Raw genomic sequence first — 20,158 nt, forward strand, 5'->3', positions numbered from 1 at the left:
TCAAGATTATGTTTCCTATGTGCCCATCTGAATCACTTTAAAGTTTAAAAAAGCTGTTAAATGTATATACCCATTAATGTCGTCCCTGCATGAGCCATGGACGCATGGGCCACTGCCACACTCATCCACCTGAGAGTAGCAGTAAGGAGGCTTAAAGCCATCAGGACACAGGCAGTGAAATCCATTCTCTTCATCTATACATTTTCCTCCATTCCTGCAGGGGCTAGATGCACACTCATCTATTTCCACATTACATTTGGGACCTGCAAGAGAAATGTTATACATAATTAGAGTTCTTTGTCAACATTTTCAGTGAGGATTTATTCACACTGTTATTTTCATAAGACCTTACCAGTGAAGCCAGGTTTGCAAACACAGTCATAGCGATTAATGCCATCTTTGCAGATGCCATAGTCACATGGGTTGCTGGCACAGTCATCAAAGTTTATCTCGCAGTTTGTACCTGGGTGCAAAAAGAACTTTTATATTAAGACTGTAGACATTTTAACAATTTTAACAATGCAGAAAATCTTTCATTACATTTCAGAACAAAATTCTATATACATTCTTTATAATAAAGTATACTAAAGAGTCTAATTCTATAGCATTTTATATATTGTCACAGCATTATTGTTATGTTGAAGAGCAACGGCATTAATAAAGGGAATAAATCAATGGCTTGAGTTAACAAAGTACAAGTACATGATACGTTGTGGGATTTTTCTCTTACCCGAGGTTCCATGTTGGCACTGGCAGATGTACTTGTTGACCTGGTCCATACACTTGCCCCCATTCTGACAAGGGTTGCTGTGGCACTCATTTAATTGATTCTCACAGCGATACCCTGTGTAACCAGGTTCACAGTTACAGGTGTAGCTGGCAATGCCATCAATGCAGGTACCATGGTGACATGGGTCGGGCTGACAGTTGTTGATGTTACTTTCACAAAGTATGCCCTCATAACCTATAGAGGGGAAAAAATTCATTAAGAATAAATTAATATTCTGAATTAAAAAGTACATTAAGAATTAAGAATAAGAAGTGCTTTTATATATATATACATATATATGTGTGTGTGTGTCTGTGTGCGAATGTTAAATGTTCCTCTTTCTCTTTAGCATAACAGTTTTTTGTTTAACTTTCTCTCTCTTTTTTCCATGTTTTGTATGCTTGCTTTTTCATAAAAGCTTCTACAGTTGGGCTTTTGACCACTGTGGTTTCCATATCAACGGTGTCTGTGTAACAGACAAGAAACTTGGTGTGTGTGGTATGTGTTTAGAGCAATGCTGAGATGGGCAAAGGACTAAAGAAGGGCCCTACACAGGCCTCCCAGTCTTGCTATTGTTCTCAGAGTTGGAGGGAACAATAGACTGCACCACGTCAAACAGGGCCACTTCACTCAACAGAAGGGGCCCAAAAACACAAGGAACACCAAGCAGCTGGCCACTGAAACAATGACCGTGCTCCTCAGTAAGCACAGGTCCAAACAAACATATTAAATATCAACATATAGCTACAGTCAAGCTTTACATACAGACTTTGAGAGAAGCTTTACACGTTGAATGCTTTTGTAACACAAACATAACTAAATGTTAAAGAATTAAAGTTAAAAATGCAGCATAAGGTGTTGTAAGGGGGTTTAAAGATGAACAGATGTCAGGGTAATGACCAAGCCTCTTTTCTTGGCAACTGCTGGTCCTCAGTGACCCCATGGTCCTGAGAGCCGACGAGGGAAAGAGGGGGATTAGGGGCCTCAAGTCAGTCTGTTTCATCAGCAGACACCCAGAGAAACTCCCCATAACACAGAATGCTTAACAAAGGCCTGAACAACTGGTTAAGGCTCATCTGCTATTTTGTCTTTGGCTCTTCTGCTTAACAATTGTTAAGTAATGAAGCGCTTACCTTCAGCACAGCGGCACTCAAACCCATTGGGCCGATCGTAGCATTTTGCTCCATTCTGACAAGGCGTGCTGGCGCACTCGTCTATGTCTATTTGACACATGGTACCCGTAAACCCTGGGACATGCAAACACAGAGGTTAAAGGTCAGAGAGAAGGTCCAGCGAAAGGGTCCATGCTAAGGTCAGAGGGCAGATCTTCTCTCCGAAGAAGGGCGGAGGTCTTTGACTGGCTAAGGTAGGGTCTGAGACCTCGACTTGTTAAAGACAAACTATCTATGCACTTGGACCAGGTTAGAGCTGACAGAATGCAATAGAAAGCCTGTGACCTTGAAGATTTTTCAGAGGAGAGACTCATAATCAAATGATACATACAATATATTATTATCAAATGGTATGGAATATCAGGACATGGACAAGCAACGTATCCATCTTCAGCTCAACTAAATTTTGACACATTTTGTGCATGAAAATGCTTATATATACACTGAAAGATTATGAACTGCAGCGCATATAATTAATATTAACAGTTGACAGAGGTTCAAAAACAACAAGAACAACAATAATAATAATAATAATAATAATAACAACAACTAGCTTGAATAGTCTGAGAAACTGGGCAAGCTTGAAATCACTGGGCACAGTGCCCAGACAGGGGTGAATTGGTGCATTGGTAACACACTGCTCAGTTGATTAACAGTGTCAGGACGGTCTGTGTGTTGATGCTTAGCCTGGTAAAGGGGGTGCTGGAGGAGGCGGTGGGATTGTTTTTTCTTTTAGGGGAGCTCCGCCAGCTCAATAGCTAGATGGGGGGCGGAGGGGGGACGTCTGTCCCAGATGTAAATTGCGAACCTGGAAAAGAATCTCATTAGTGGGACTGCTGTCCCCCGCCCCCCCACCACCACCATGAGGGCAAGATGAGGGAGGCTGCTGTCCCTTCTACATTCCATAGAGGAGGGAAGGGTCACAATGGTGCCTTTGTTCAGGCAAGGGGATAGGCAGACTTTTGGGCCTGGCTTTTTATATGAGTGCTGGCTCTAAATACCAGCAGGCAAAAGTAGTGAGGCCGACCCTCCCTCCACTAGTCCTGGGGACATTTAAACTTTGGCTTTCTGCTTTTACTAATGCTGTCAGTGTATTGCAGGTGTTAACCAACATATTCTCACTCCCAAGCCTTTATCACTGTTCTCTGCAAAGCACGGTAGTGCTCCAGAAAAATCAGCTTGCCAAATAAGAAGTAAATTAAAGTAAAAAATATAGATATCAAAAATACAATTTTAGCATTAGAAAGCTGGAAATGAGTCAGTGGTGTAATTCATAGGACTTTGACCCAAAATACAATAGTTTGCAATCAGACTTTTAATTTTTTAGTATCCAAATGCTTTTTGGCTTAACTACTTGAGTTGTTTTTGCATATGATAATAGGTCAAAAAAATTAATCACATGGTAAAAGATTATTACTTGTTAAAGGTATTTAATATTTTCAAATCTGTCCTCCAGTTTGTTAGTTGCCATTGTGTCTGAAAAAAAGCAATTCAAAACAATTTTACCTGGCTGGCATGTGCACGTGAAACCATTGACCATATCCCGACATATCCCATCATTCACGCATGGGTTACTCTCGCAGTCATCCACATCAGTCTCGCAGTATGTGCCCACGTAGCCTGGAAGACAGAAGTGTTCTTCTTTTTAGAACTTTTTTATTGCTTTTAAACCTGTTTCTCACTTTGGAGTACGGGTCAGTTCAAGCCAACATGGTGTGTACATAATTCTGTGTATTGTGTAGGAACTTTTTTACTTGTGATCGTTTTACACTTGCTTTTGCTAAACCACGGCATCCAATTCCACTGAACTGAAATCGCCACGCACTACTGTCCATAGAGCTTTGCTCCTCCTTGGCTCAGTGTCCCATTCAGCAGATGCATGTTATGCTTTTTACTTTAGGTCCTTCATTGAGGTGAAACAGAATGTGAGTCAGAGTCTTGCTCCTGTGGTGAGGCTAGCGTGGAATCAGAAATAATCAGTAGCACCACATGAGCTTTGCCAGGCTGACTGATGATGAGGAGGGTGAGGAGGAAGGCCCTGTCTCTGGAGGGGGGAGGGGGACAGGCTCTGGGAAAGAGCCTCTTTCCCTCTCTGTGTATATGAGGGGTGCAAAGTGGAGCACAGAGGGGCCCTATTGTTCCACTCCATTCCCACCACTCTACCACTCATTAGTATTCACAGCACACTCCTCCCCCTAACTGCTCGCCCTCTCTCACATCCAGTCCTATAGACCCAACTCCCGGCTCTAATTTGTATAGCTCCCAAAACCCCAGCATGCATGTAGAACTGTGCATGAGAGTTTCACTGTGTTTTTTGTCCCAGAGTGTCAAAACTATCACTCAGTCCAAACCAATACTCCATCTGGTGGTACAGTGCACTGAGGATGGAGAGGTGCCTCCATATAGCCAGTGTTTAGGGAAATACATTACATAACCTTCTACACTGGCAGTATGGTGGCATTATATATTGTGTTTCTTTCGAAGTACAAGTTTTCAAAAGTATCTTTTGGTCAAAAGTGATTCTCTTGGATGATAAATCTGTGTTGTGCCAGAGTTTGAGTTTTAAAAAGCTGTTTTTAAAGTATATTTAAAAAAAAATTAAGCTCACCTAAAACCTGAGTGCAGGATGTAAAATTGCAACAATAATTTATGTAAGCATAGTTAGTTTATTAAAAATAAAAAAAGAAGTGATTTTTCTCTTTATCATAATGGAGTGGCCATACAAAATGTCTTTGTACCTGGCATGCAGATGCAGGTGAACTCTCCAATCCGGTCAAGACAAGTGGCATCATTCTGGCAGGGCATGGACAAGCATTCATTGATGTCAATCTCACAACGTGGGCCGGCATATCCCCGGCCACATTGACACTGGAAAGACCCCTCTGTGTTCACACATTTTCCAAAATGCTCACATGGGTTTGCACCTGTTGGTAGAAGGCAAAGGATTAGAATATGGAACACATTCAGAAGAAAAATAGATACAACAACACAGCATACACAGCATATAACAACAGGACCTGGATTTGGCAAGAAAAAAAACAAGCCAAAAAAAAGCAGACTTGCCAATTGAGCATTCATCCATGTCCTGGTTGCAGGCACCCCCTACAAAGCCAGCAGGACAGGTACAAATGGCACGGCCATTAAGAGGGTTGGTGTCACACACTGCTCCCTCATTGCAAGGGTTGCTTACACATGCATCATCAAGGTGGCATAGCAAACCTGTGGATAAAACACATATATCAACAATTTATCATACAGGATTAAAAGGGCCAAATAGGCAGATAGAAAAGCCCACTTACCTGTCTTTCCAACTGGGCACTCGCAGAAAAAGGATGCTACACGGTCATGACAGGTGGCGCCATTGAAGCAAACAGCTATTGCACAGTCATCAATGTTCTCACTGCAGTCATCTCCAGTCCAGCCATTGACGCAGACACAAGTATGGCCACCAATGGTGTTGAAGCAAGTACCCCCATTATGGCATGCATTGGGTTGCATTTGACACTCATTTACATCCTCAGCGCAGTATTGTCCTAGTGGGTAGGTGAAATATGGGTTTGAACATATTTTCTATGTACATGACATGTATACCTGTATTTAAAGTTAATTTGAAGAGCTATACCTGTCCATTCTGGTGGACACTGGCAGTTGTATGTATTAACTCCATCTACACATATTCCTCCATTCATGCACTTGTGACCTGGGCAGTCATCCACATTGTTCTCACAGTTGTGTCCTTCAAAACCTGAGACAAATTTAAAGACAAAAGCCTTATAGCACGCAGATACAGTGGCAAACACATCCATTTTGCAGACACTAACATTTCTGCTCATAATCTTAAATCATGTTTTGTATAACAACCCAAGGTGAGAAGCAAGATGAACAGTAAAAGGGTTCAATGGGTGTTTAATTGTTTACATGTTCCCACATAATGTCAGCAACAGCACTGACTCTTGCCTGCTTCAGAGGTCAACACCCCCCTCTGTGTTTGCTTGTTTTATAATCTCTCACAGTTTCAATGACTTCCTCTCTGGCAAAAGACATTTCCTGTCAGCTCCCAGTGGGAAACCAGAAGCCCCATAAAATAAATTCCTTCTGTTGTGACAAGAGCAGAGAAGGTTGCAGGCCGCCTGCCTCCAACTCTCCCACCAATCCATCCACCCTTAGAAGCTATTAAGAGCAGACAGGAAGCTGACATAAGACAGAGGATATAAAACACCAGCAGCAGCATTAACAGCTACGTCATCAGGCTGGGAAAATCTGATGCCCGTAGCAGTGGAGCGACCGTGTGTTTGTGTGTGTTCTACTGCTCTGCTAAAGAGAAATTGTACCTGGTAGGCAAGCACACTCATAGGAATGATCGCTGGTCTGTCGACATGTGCCCCCATTAAGGCACTGAGATGGTGCACAGGGCAAGGTGGACACCTCACATGTGCGCCCGCTGTAGCCTGGCTGGCACTGACAGCGGAAGGACCCATGGATGTTTATGCAGGTTCCACCATTGAGGCAAACACCAGGCTTGCGGCACTCGTCAATGTCATTGCGGCAGTTCTTTCCTTGGAAGCCAGGCGGACAGGAACAGTTATAATGGTTATTCCAATTGACACATCGGGCTCCGTTGGCACAGGGACTTGTCGCACAAGCATCAATGAGGGAGCAGTCTTGGCCTGGGAATCAAATAGTGAACAGAAATCAATTTGATACTTTGAATTTACTTGATAAGATCTGACGTTTCCAGTACATATGCATTCTTTTAGACATACCTCTGAACCCTCTCTGGCACACACAAGTGTACTGTGTGACACCATTGAGCACCTCGCTCTTGCATGCTGCTCCATTCTGACATTGTGATCGAAGACATGGATCCAGGTGTTGACAGAGAGGACCAATGAATCCGGGACGACATCTAAAAACACACATATAAGGATTGTTTTAGGATATTTTTTCTCATAATATATAGCACACATATTAGTAGAGCCACAAAAAAGAAAAGAAATACAATGAAAAGACAGAGTTAGGCCATGTGTGTTATTGACTTTAATAGTCGCACACTACTATTTTCAGTTGGAAAACCTAATTTTCTCAGTGTCAGCTAACATTCTCCAGTTTTTCCACACCCCAGTTCTTATTTCTGTTCCCATATATGAAAAAGAACACACCCAGAAACAGTTTGGAAATTTAACAATTGCCAACAAATACTAACATGAGGAAAAACAAGGGTTGCACACAGTGCTCTTTAACAGGATAGGAGAAACAGCTGTGGTGTTTAAATTAAACAACTAACTGTCCTCTTGATGGCTGTATTCTAAAACATGTGGTGATATCAGTTTATTCAAAACATTCATTTATTTTTTGGGTTCCATTACTTTTCATTCTGCAACTACCCTGAAGACTGGAGTCTGAGGGGTGACCTATAAATGCCTTGTCTCTATTCAAGCTGTGTAGACATTGTTTGAGCTTGACCCAAACATGCAGTACAAAGAAGCTGAGATAAATATAAAAACAGGGTTTCCAGTTGCTCTCTATGAAGCTCCTATGGGAGTTCAGGCAAGGTTTGGAGTGCTGGTAACACTACACCCACAGTGAAGCCCTTGACTGAGGACAGGAACCCTCTTCAAAGAGGCTGATGCTTATGGCTGTGAGGTGACAGCTGGGTTCTGGCCCACCCTTGGGCACTGTCATCTCTTTCAATGGAGAGAAACCCTGGGCAGGATCAAAAATGGGTTTTCATCTGTTCTCACTTACAGGATAATGCATTTTTTCATTCTTACTTTTGTATGTGCAGTCCCACTCTAAGAAAAAAGACAAAAAAGCATAAAATGCTCTCACTCCTGGCTAGGAGGCTGAGGCTGCTTTAAATTAGGCGGCAGGGAAACCGATCCAGATCTTGATTTTCTATGAAAAAGGATGCTTTGTTTCTGGCTGGTCTAGATTGGTGGAACAATAGAAAACTTAAGGTTTCTCGGTTTTGTTTAATTTTTTTTTCTCCAGCTTTCAAAAGCAATTTAAATTGTGAACTATGCATGAAAGCACACAAGACTACCCACAAGAGTGTAAAAATATATTTTTAAAGTGATAGTTTGGTGCTATGTTGAATTTAATTGTTAGAAAGAGAATATAGGGAACTGACATCTTCCAACAGAACATGAGACTTCATTGGAAAGTTAAACTGAAGCCATTTGAATGCCTATGTTGAGAGACAGATTTTGCGCATTTACTACAGCTACTTTTCCTTCTCCTAAACCCCTCCTCCTCTCATGAGGCTGAGAGGTCAGATGTTAGAGGGTTCCCTGTTTGATTGTGATGATAATGTCACTCAGGCTACAGAGTGTGAGGAGGGGATGCTCCACAGGAGAGACTGTCTTTTGAAGGTGCAATTGGTAGAGAGGGAGATCAAAAGGAAACAAGAGTAGTCTGGTCCATCAAGAATGTCATGTCATATTTCCTGTAATCCCTGGTCCTTTGCTCTGAAAACACAGTACTCACTCGTAATGCACTATTCTTGTTGCCATAGTAACCTCACAGATGAACAAGCAAGCTTGACACCCAACCAATCACCCCTACCCCCCAACCATGGTTCCCATGGCTATTTGTCATGGCTTGGCTGGGTTTATTTAGAGGCAAATTAACTATGTCTGGAATCTAGGGTGTCACTAAAAATGAAACACAAATGTGGAACAAAGCGGTCTTTGAAAGGACTGATGAACAAAATTGCTTTAAGAGCTGAAAGATACAACGCAGACTGACAGTCAAATTCTTCTGGAGCCATATTTGACTGCTGATGAAAACCAAAAAGCTAGAAACTTAGCAGGCGTTGTTCTCCAAAGACCATCATGACTCTATGTGGAAAGAAATCAACAACTCACTCCAGGAAGTAATGTGTCCCCAAGTGTATCTTGATATACAGATTAAAATATTTATTTGGAATTAATGTGTTTTCATCTATTAACATACAGGTATACAAGTGTATCTGTGGGTGGGCTTATAAAAGTGACGATAGTAATAACGCCTGATAAATTATTTGTCCTCCCTTTCAAATGTGCAATGAAGTAAGCAGCCAAAACACACATTCTTTTGTCTAGACCTGACTCCTTGCCAACATGCTACTCCCATAACACACAAATCAGAATGCTATCAGCGTAGAGACTGTGAGAGACATGCAACTTTTGTCCTGGTTCACACTTCATACCACTGTGAAAAGTCTGCTTATCAGGCTCTTTATAACCTTATGGATTTCACTGCCCATGGGAACAGAAGGGCAGGATCTGTGCCTTTGCGTGAGCCCAACTTTAATTGTGGCGGATGTGAAAGGCAGGTGCAGTTTGCTGTTGTGCAATGGGCCCCTGAGTCATACTTAGTGAGTGTCAACATCTGACCTTGGAGGAAGAGCGTACAGCAGATGAGGAAGAGGTCTCTGGGTGCAACAGAGAGACGGGCAGAATGAGTAATCTCTCCTTGTCAGCACATATGAAGGTTTTTGCCAGCTGCAGTACTGACACCATGCATCTGTCCACATCTGTCAGAGTACCTCTAGTTGTCTAGCATTTAGCTCCGGTGCCAGACTTTAAGCCAAAACCATTGAGCTTCTTTGCCCATGGGAAAAACTTTGTAACCAACACACACACAGTCACAAACACAAGGCATTTTAAATATCTCAGAAGGTATGCTCAACCTTAACAAATACATGCATTAACAGTTCTGCCTAACAAACACTGTTATGTGGAGGCACCACTGCAACAAAGCAAACACATGCAACAATCACTACACACCCAAACACAAAGAAAAAACAACTTACAAACAGCCTCAGGCTCTGAGGAGTGGTTGTATCATGAATGCATAAAAGAGAAGATCCACTGAGGAAATTATATAAGAAGGAAAAGAGAAATAGCAACCTTGTCAAAGTTTTAATTGAGAGCTTCAAATACAAATGATTATTAAACATCCAAAAACAAAATGGGATTCAGTCAGTGTGCTTTGATTGCAGAGTTGTTCTGTATCAAGTAACGTGATATCAAGACTAAAACCATCGGATTTATGTAAGTTCTGTCACTTGTTACTTGTGTAACACAATGCCAGTTTTCCTGGTTTCTGGGTCACTGAAGCAGGGTAACCTGAGCTCATCCTCTTCTACACAATAGCGGCAACTCAGCCAGAGGTCAAAGGGCGGCTCACCTGTGAACAAAGAGGCTGTAATCTCTGACACGGTTCGTACACACAGTCATGCTCCACAAAACAACAACTATAAAGGATTCTTCTTATCTTAGGGGGCATTTTCTAAGACAAATGGAAAGGAAGAGAAACAACTGAACTATCATGTTTTGACTTGGGACAACTTTTCAAATTCTCTGTTGCCTGAAAAAAGCTAGTCTTACGTTTTTTAACGCTTGAAGTTGGTATGACATCATATAATGAATCTATTGGAAAAGTCTTAAAACATTTCCTAATACAACTACCTCATACCCTTCCCCCTCTTTCCACAAGCAAGCAGGACCAGCTCTTCTCTTTTATGAAGAGTCCACACTGACACCACACTGCCAACAGGAGCCCATCTCCACACCCCCTCCTTCCAGCAACCTCCTCTGCTCTGCTCTCTCCAGCTTGGCTCTCCTTTTCAGCAGAGAGCCAGATTGGGGGTTGGGGAATGTTTTGTGGTCCAAATAAAAGAGCTAAAGTAGTCAGAACTTCTTTGAATGAAAGTGTTGGGGGGTGGGGGAAGATGGTAGGGGTAGGAGGGAGTGGGGGGCAGTGACCCAAACAGCTAGTCTTTCAGGCCTGGGCTGTAGCCTGGCAACAGTAACCCATAGTGAGACAGAGCTAGAGTGGGAAAAAAGGGGGGTGATGGGAGACAGGGTTTCATAAGGACAGTTGGGGCACTTCAGAAGACTGATCCTCCTACATATGCAGGTAGCTCTGAGCGCTGTGCTAAACCAATTCAGACTCATAATTAAGTACAATCATGTCCAAAAGGATGACTGTTTCACAGTCTAAAGGCCAAGGTTTGTTTCAACAATTGTTCCTAGAGACACAATGAAAGCATTGAACAGTCTAGAAGCTTTCCACAGCCCCCCCCCCCCCCCCCCCCCCCAAACATGCATATTAAACATGTGACTAGAAAGACATTTAACTTACTCGAGGAAAAGTGTTAATTAATCTAACTAAAAAGCTGGGAGGACTAAGTGAATCCTTCTTAACTCTGATAGTCCTATCACAGTTCATACTTTATCAGTGAGAGACTATCGTGTATTATAATAATATTAATATAAATCCAGAATTCCAAGGAAATGCCAGACATTTCCTTGGCAGCGAGGAAAGCACATATCCACTGTACTGAGAGAATAAATAGGTCCTGTTGCTAAGTGCTCACTAATACACTTTCCAAAAAAGTGTGTGTGTGTGTGTGTGTGGGGGGGGAGATCTCACGCACAATTCTTGCTACCTCACACACTATCGAAACAGCTTCTAGTGTCAGTCTGAAAGAATACACCCTCACATTTTTCAAATAGCAATGCATTTGCCCAAAACCACAATGCATGAATCCTAGGGTTGAGGTCTTTCAAAGCATTCTCTATTGAACTCCACCACAAAACCCCACCCAACCACCTAAACTGAACCAGATTTTTTGGAAAACTTTGAAATTGAAAGGGCCCCATCCCAATGTTAAAGTCAAAGATAAACTACAATGACTTATCCAGTGTTTTGTTTTAATTTTGGATTAAATAGAGCTACGCCAGCATCACTTAAAATTGTTCACACAAAATATCACATGGATTGACTGAGGTCAGCACAACCTCTCGCGTGCTTATTGATGTGAGGAACTGTCAACAGTTCTTACAAGGAAAATGTTTATGTTGCCCCAAAAAGCACTGAAGATGTTAAAGAAGTGTAGAGTAATAAAATATTCAATAAAACCAACACATGGCAAAAATGCAGCAATCAAGTGCTCTTATGAAGTGGCAAAGTGTTTAAGCCCACAACACCTCAGTATTTTTAATTAAGAAAAGGTTATGGCTTAGTAAAATGCTGCCTTGCTGGAAGCAAAGTGTTTGTGGAAATTATGCTTAGTGGAAAAGTGAATGCCTTTTCCTGAATCCTTTAATGATGGACCCATCCCTTCCTCTGCTGACAGGGAGGGAGACACTGGGGAATTTTTCACTGGCAAACCTAAGTTATTCTAATCAGACCTGCCTGAGTGTCTCTTCAGAAGTCATTGTCTCCTGGATAAGAGCAAACAACCAGGCAATGAAACTTCACATCCAGGCTTATCCTTAAATAAGCTTGCAGTTCAGACATACATAGACATCAAAGAGAATAATTTGCAAATTCCAACAGGTTGTTTCAGGGGTAAAACCGACATAAATATTACTTATATGCAATGCGTAAGAAAGTGCATATGAATTTAATTTCCACATTCTCAGATAAAAGTTCCAGGTTGCAGAGTATAAGGCAATGTAGCGCAATGTATCCAAGTAATGAGAAGTGGTGGAATTAAACACAATAAAGAAAAAGATCAGAAAATGGAGAATTATGAAGTAATCAAGCTGCTTAAGCTTCTCTGATAAGACAGGATGTGTGTAGCTGGGAGGTCAGAAGGCACCACTTCCTTTGAGGGAGCCTGGGAACCACAGCTCCCAGTCTCCAGTCATGAACCACAGAAGAGAAGGGACAGCAAACCAATATGTTCCCCCTAATGGTGTAACCTCTTTCTCAGATAGCACTCATATCCTCATAGATATGAACACTATCCTCTTGAGTCATTATACTTTTCTGTGCTTTCAATTCGTCTGTAAAATGGCAAGACAATGGCTCCATCTGCCTGGCATGACAGCATGAGAGTTAAGACAGTATTTGCCTTCAAAATGGCACCATAAGAATTTAATAATCAGCCAAATCACTATGAATTCTTCAATGAGACTGCTGGAATACTCTCTGCACAGTCTCAGACAGTACTGTTTAAGGCATTCCGAAAGGGGGTAGAAGGATGAATGGATGGGAGGTAGAGACAATAACCTGAAAGCACCAGGGGGAGAGGAGGAATCTTGCTAAGCATTCCTTTCTAATCCACTATAAAGATACCAAAGAAAACACTAGCCCCAAGGTGCCGTGTACTAAGACAATAATATAATCTGTTTCTTTGCTATGGTCTGTCACTTAATATGTGCTTTGGCATGAGAGAATGCAACCACTTATTATTGAATTGGGTTCCTTTGAAAGTGTATTTCTTATCTGCTTGTATGTACTATGTATGTTTAACCCATCCAGAGAAAATCAAAAACTTCCTTATTTTTGCCTTCTATTTTGCCAAAAGTGAAACAATGTAGGCAGACAAACTCCACAGTATCTTGACATGACAAAGAGGGCAAGTCAAAGGTGCCCTCTTTATCATGCTTTAAGAGTCTGGGAGTTGCTACAGGGTCATAACAAAACACTCCCAATTTATATGATAACTCTGCTACTGAAGCCAAGGGCAATCCATTTATAACACGGGTCTCAGATAGCAGAGAACTTCCATATTTATTTTCATTCAGCTTGGCAGATCAGAGGGGAAAGAGCTGGTTGTAATCTGTGATCTGCCTCTGCCCTGATGGACAGAGGATGAGTAGCTAGAGCTAGGACAGCATGCAGTGAGAGAAAGAGCAGACACAGTTGCTGTTACTGTGTTACTGTGAGAGAGGCAACATGTGCTAGAGGGACTGTGGGCTACCGGATTCATTCCTCCACAAGCTTGTCTCTCACAGTATGGGGGCGACTGACTGCTCAATGGCAGCACCTGGCCCTATGCTTTCCCTTTGTCAAGATCTGACTTCACTGGATTACCATCACAACATCCACCAGCTGTCCTATATGCAGACCCCCCGCCCACACCCTCACTCCCTCCTAGCCAGCTTCTCTCAACCCATTCCCTACCCCCAGTCCAATTCCCCCAGCTGGATCTCCTCTGAATGACACCCCCTCAATCTGCCTAATTATCTTTCCTCTGTCCATACTGCTGTAGCACTCTTCAAGCAGGGTGGAGCTGAGGGGCCAAAGGCTGTTCAACTACACTTCCTGACTGCTCACCTAGAAATTACACTTTCAGTGACACTATGAACTCTTCATTGTCAAGTTCAAAACTCTGTGGCATTGTAAGATTGTGAAGAATATTTATTGTGTATCAAAGAGAAAAGCCTTCCAAAAATTTGTACTAAACCATTTGTAGATATGCTTTTAAATATAACTTTTAATAACATTAAATTTTACTGTATTATATCAAATAGTTAGAAATAATGGAAAATGGCAGTCGGTGCCAAGATCTCGAGCTCCACACAGACAATCAACCTATTAAAACTAATAACAGTGACTGATTTTTACTGAGTGACAGAAACAACTAAAACTGGCATTACAAAGTTGGTTACCTGAGAAGGAAACCACTATAATCAGAGACATATAAAGAAACAAACAAGATTTCATGCACTTTGAAGTTATGCTGTGAAAAACAAGACAGAGGATACATTGGTTTTGGAACAGTGTCTGGAACAGTAACAATGGCAACTGTCACAGACACTGTAATAGAGTCACTTGAGAATCTGTTTTCCTGTAAGAACAACAAATAGCACAGTAGCTGGACAACAAGGAAGGGCAAGTGAACTTCTCTACATGAAGTGATGTGTCCTGTTCTATGGAACAGCTTTGCTTTCTATGAAAGTGCTTTCTGCTGTTTTTCTAAATTCCTTTCAAATGCCAAAGCACATATCTGCCTCTGCATTTTGTTTCTTTCCATTCTACACTGGCCTCACATTGCTGTGGCCTTTCTTCTCTGCCTTCCTAAACCCTGTTCTAGTTCTGGTGCCAGGTTACAGCCAGGTATCTGGTGGAAGAAAGGATCTTTTCTCCTATTTTGAATCTCCTGTTTCTGTAGGCTCCCAGGGGAAGGGGTGGGGTGGCTCCACTACTCATAGGACTGGTCTGACCACTCTCATGTGGCCATGCTCCACTCCACTGCTCTCCCATATTATGGGCCTTTTTCTACATTTGATGTCCCCTTCCATTGGAAAAAACAAAACAAAAAACAAATATCTCAACCTTGTCATTCTTAATGATTTTTGGTACTCTACCAACTTAGTAATTACACATTCACCGCTCCCACATCACTAACATATGAACACACTCATATACACAACACAAAGGATCAGAGGAACAAAAAAGGCAAACACAATCCCTGTGATGTAATTACACTTAATCTGGAGATTAATACACTTAGACCAAACACTGGGAGTGTTGTGTTGATTTTCACTCATAGTAGTTCAAAGTAAATTATGTGATCGTGAAATGAAGTTTAAAAAAATCGGTCCAAATAAAATTATACATTTACCCAATAAAAACAATCCTGGCTATAGTTAATGATTGAAAAAATGTGGGTAGTGGTTACTAGTTTCACTTGCAGTTAAGTTACACATTGACTAATGTGTAATTACTTCTACTGGGAGTACAGGAACTTTATACAAGTGCAACGTAATGCACAAACATACACACAGTATATACATGTGTGGGGATGTGCTTTTGCCTTGAACAAGTCTATTCAGGGTATTGGATTAATTTAGGTCCATGCAGTACGGTAAAGTGCTACCATCTCCCATAAAAGAGTAAATTTACTGTTTTGGAAGGATACAGCTGGCAAACAAGGAGTTTCGTTTTAAAAGTATCTCCTCCATCTGACCCCCCTCAGGCATTTTTCCTGAAGTATAGGGTTTTTTTCTTTCCTTTAAAATGACCCCAGGGCAGGACACTGTAGACTATTTAACTTGACTATTGTAATAGCCTCCTCATTTGAAAAACAAAAGCTTTGACAAAAGATGCAAAACCTCTAGGCAGGACATTAAGACAATTAGTTAAAAAAAAACAATTTAAAATTTTCTAAAGCTATTTAAGGAATTTAAATAAATAGAAATTGCTTTAAAGCTGAGGCTACATTGAATAAAAAAAAAATTGAGCCAAACACACAAAGAAACGCTCCTTTGGCAATGTGCAGCAAGATGTTGTGATTTATGACTGAATGAGCTCCTTAACAGGTGCAAGAGATGAGTGTGTCGTCCATGCATTTCCAGACTTGTTGATGCTCATCTGTGCAGGTCTAATCAATTTGTTCCATCTTTCACCACTGTTATGTGGGCGTTATTATCTAGACAATAGGTAATAACAGGGGCATTTCTCGCTCCTTGTTTAAGACAGAGAAAAAACACCGGAAATCTGCCAGGTTATACACAAAACTGTTGGTTTCGAGCATTGGCAAATGGTAGCTATCGCCCTTTGCGCTGGTAGGTTTTTAAAAAAAAAAAATGTTGCACTTACATGCATCGAGAAGGTGAATCTAGGCATGTCCCTCCATTTTCACATGGCCTGTGTTGATCCACGCAACGGATTCCTGTGGAAATCAAAGAAAGATGTTAAAAAACAACTTTAGTAGTTGTCTACAAATCATCATAACCTAATTTACATAACTAATCAAAACTCGCTGATAGTGATTTCTAGACAACAGTCCTTTGCCACTTGTTACATCTTGTAGACACACCCGCACATGTCCACTAAAAGAAGATACATTTCTGCGTTTCCTTGATAGATATGCATGCTAAAGTACCGAGTTGCTTGTGCTTAAAAAATTATTTGTTTAGGAGAGAACATGTTTTGGTATTCAGTTAAAGTTTAAACCACACATACAAAAAAAGTTAATCAAATATTCTAAATTCCTTCTGCGCACTCTGGGTTTTGTCACCTTGCCATCAGACCTTTCCCACACAGTTAAACTAACTTTCCTGCAGGTTCCGAATTTCTATGTTTATCTATACAGCAATGAGTGGTTTAATCACACGAACACCAGCTATTTTACACATGATGCGCTAACCCGAATCTGCTACAACGACCTGTTGCCGCTGTCGTGCCAAAATGTGATTGTCGGTATTTAAACCGCTGACTTGACTTATTGACCTATAATCTATCAAACACGTCTTTCCTGAATAATATTGAATCATTTTGAGGTAGTGTGTATTTCTGTTTGATTATAATGCAGAACACAAAGTGAGTACAACTATTTATAAACAACGATAATAGACATAAATACCACGTAAAAACAACGACATTTTTTTGTGAAAGACGAGAAAACAACTAAAATTCCAAATAACTACCAAATAAATAGACGAACAAAAAGGATAAAAAGAGAAACTTATTAGTACATATTAGTACTCACTGGTAGCCTAGATAATCAAGGATAACCTCATTATTTGGAACTGGACGGTGGCTCGGCTGTCCAGACAAGTCCAGTCTAGCCTACCGGTGGGTATAAATCTAAACTGTGAACTCAGGTATTAAAAGTGCAAGATGACTTACCTTCACAGACATGCATAAACAATAAAAATGACAAAAGAATCCATGGAATATTCCCTTCCATTTCGGTGGAAAAGTTTCCAGCGTTTGAAGTATTTTTTTAGTAGAAATACATCCTTTGTTAAGTTCACATGAAAAGCTCCAAAATCGATGGGTTCTTTTTCATAAAGTCAGCCGGAAAACGTAGCGTTAGATCCTAATCCCGTAATATCCTCCGCAGCTCGGCCACGGCTGCTGTGATTCTCCTCTCACCTCCTAAAACTTTTGAAAAAAGTTTTGCTTCCCGATCTGTCCCAGCGTTTGGGATTACTCCGCCTCTCCGCTCTCGCTCTCTCTCTCTCTCTCTCTCTCTCCCCTTCTGTCTATCTTTCGATCCCAGCCCCCCCCCCCCCCCCACCCCGCGCACACACACACCAACTGTAGTATTGTCTTTTTTTTTTCTTTTTTTTTTTTCCATACTAAGCTATTGGAGGCAGTACAACGATGATCAGGACTTCTTGCAGCAGTTCAATGAGGTCTGGACTAAAACTATAAACAGTAGAGAACTTTCCTGGCATGTTTGACATTTTGTACTGACAGACCTTACACAACTGCAACTGTGCGAATAACCCCTTCAATTTTGAAATCAACACTATCTTCTGAAAAGTGTTAATCTATGATTTTGTTTCTCCTAAAGGTCCTAGACAAACACGGGACTGTATTTTTACAGACATAAGGAGGCTGGTGGACTTTACACAGTCTATATGTTTTCTTTTTCTTTTCTTTCTTTTTTTCCTTTTTTGCATCCTGATAGTATTCCATAAAACAGGCTGATGCACTTTGGGATTAAGTATAGTGCTCTGGTACTATATATAAATGCATAAATGCATGCACTCCAAATCAAATATTTGTTCCACATCCAAATCGTAAACAACAAAATGTAAAACTCCCACATTACGTGCATTAAGATGGAGTCTCTGTAATATGGCAGCAGACCATAATGTGTCTAATCATGTGCAAACTTACTTGTTTGTTTTTGTGTTTAGAGTTGATGAACTGTAGATAAGACAGTGAATAGTGTTTACATGGTAGCACACCGATAGACAGTAGGCATTCCTGTTATGCCTTTGGCCAGCGTAATGAACTGAGCTCTCACTCTCATTGCAGCTCTCTCAATTTAGCCAGCATCTCTTCAGTCTATGGCAGTGCACTCATTTTCTGCAGCCAGTGTATAGTACCTCAGTTGTTCTTTTGCACAGAGTGGAGCTGGTTGCTTGCAGAGACAATAGCCTTGATTTGAATCATAAAAGCAGTCCAGCATTATGACACAGTTTCTCTCTGCAGGGGAGGGTACCACACTAATATTCAAGCACACTGCCCTACACCACCATCTCCCCCTCGTCATCACCCTACTCCTGCTTCTGATCTTGAATAAATTACAGGAATTGGTAGAGCCATGAGTGTAGCATAGTGGTTTGGAGTGAAATTTGTGAGCTGCAGTGTGACGTAATCTATAGGGGGTCAGTCAAAAGACCTTGTTAAGCCTCACAGACACCTGCTTCATTAGGCAACGACCGTGGGATGAAAGTTTGGCAGTTCAAAGTTTTCAATAGCTGGATTCAGCGTTTTGTACACAATGGCTTAGTCTTATATTCTTAATTAGCACATAGACATTGTTTTAACCGGCTGAAATTCCCCTTTTGAAACTCCCCCAATTATCCAGTATTACAACTGGTAATTTATATTTCTGGCTGAGCCTCCAGCAACAAGAGCAAACTAGATAGAAAAACAGAGGAAAGTGTAACGGAGTTCATATATTTTTCAAGTGGGTGTAATAACCTGTGTTTTTATGTTTTCATCTGGCTGTGAAATGTTTCTTTCAACTCTACAGTTGTAGTAGACAGACTCCCAACTTACTATGCCAGGTGTTGACAGTATTTTGACTGGCTTCCAGTTGGAAGAAATCCCAGGGAGAGATTTTTCATTGTGCTCAGGGTCAGGCAGTTGTATTTACAGTTTGCTGCTATCTGTGAACTCAGAGTCTACAAATGCCTCATGTACTTCACTATGCTGAAAAACTGAGGGACTTCTTTCCCATGAAATTAGCTGTTGGCTTCTTAATACCTAATAATACTTTCACTACAAAACATAATGTGGTGAGTTGGTTACCTATCAAAATAATACTTGAATAAAATAAAACAATGAATAATTACTAAATATTTTAACGTGATCTAAGTTGAAGATCATAATCTTTTTTGTTTCCTTGAAGAACACACAACTAGTTATAATAACTCTTAACAACACAAACACTTAATTTAATAGAAAAATGTGCAACAATTGCTTTTATTATTCTAATGATTTTCAAGTATTTCGTCTTTCATTGAAAATTAATTGATATGGAGTTTAGACCTGCCTTAGCCAACTTTGAAGGAGAGTTGTGTTAAAATGGTTTGTTTGAGAAGATTACAATAAACACCACTTGAGTTCCGAAAACAAAGACACTCTCTCACTGATCCCATTAATGGAGAAATGGATGTCCCAGTTCTTCCTTCTGGAAATATGAACGACCCTTTATTGTTTTAAAGATGAAAGAGAAAATGGAACTTTTATTTGAACAACAATTTTAATGAATTCTAGCTCATCCTAGACCCTTTTCTTGTCGTGTCGGTGTCACACTCCGCCTCTCTACTCAAGCACACACATGCACAAAGGCACTCATAAACAGAACAAACAACTCAGTGTTTTTGTTTGTATTCGGTAGAAATTGTGAGAGTGGAAACCCTGGTGACAAAGTTCTCGCACAGGACTCAGGGGGAATCTCCAATCACACAAACAAAGATGTGACAGGTCAAGATTTATAACTTTGTTCTCTGTTGGCGAAAGA

The 20,158-nt window shown here is 40.9% G+C and overlaps 1 protein-coding gene across 1 annotated transcript in view; it reads right to left on the reverse strand.

Annotated features, from left to right (window-relative positions):
- Positions 1-17,632, reverse strand: part of notch3 (notch receptor 3) — a 27,613-nt gene extending 9,981 nt beyond the window's left edge. Inside the window, exons 1-13 of the mRNA XM_085454503.1 lie at positions 17,299-17,632; positions 16,267-16,339; positions 6,705-6,847; positions 6,273-6,608; positions 5,564-5,686; positions 5,241-5,474; positions 5,005-5,160; positions 4,680-4,865; positions 3,448-3,561; positions 1,903-2,016; positions 731-964; positions 353-463; positions 71-263 (exon numbers count right to left, since the gene is read on the reverse strand). Coding sequence (XP_085310629.1) covers positions 71-263; positions 353-463; positions 731-964; positions 1,903-2,016; positions 3,448-3,561; positions 4,680-4,865; positions 5,005-5,160; positions 5,241-5,474; positions 5,564-5,686; positions 6,273-6,608; positions 6,705-6,847; positions 16,267-16,339; positions 17,299-17,359 — 2,078 coding nt within the window. The 5' untranslated portion in view covers positions 17,360-17,632. The remainder of the gene's footprint in view (positions 1-70; positions 264-352; positions 464-730; positions 965-1,902; positions 2,017-3,447; positions 3,562-4,679; positions 4,866-5,004; positions 5,161-5,240; positions 5,475-5,563; positions 5,687-6,272; positions 6,609-6,704; positions 6,848-16,266; positions 16,340-17,298) is intronic.
- Between the last annotated feature and the right edge of the window lie 2,526 nt (positions 17,633-20,158).

Source organism: Copadichromis virginalis, linkage group LG4 (genome assembly GCF_057382275.1).
Source record: "Copadichromis virginalis isolate Kocher_CV1m ecotype Utaka linkage group LG4, C_Virginalis_male_GT1.1, whole genome shotgun sequence".
Taxonomy (NCBI): Eukaryota; Metazoa; Chordata; class Actinopteri; order Cichliformes; family Cichlidae; genus Copadichromis; species Copadichromis virginalis.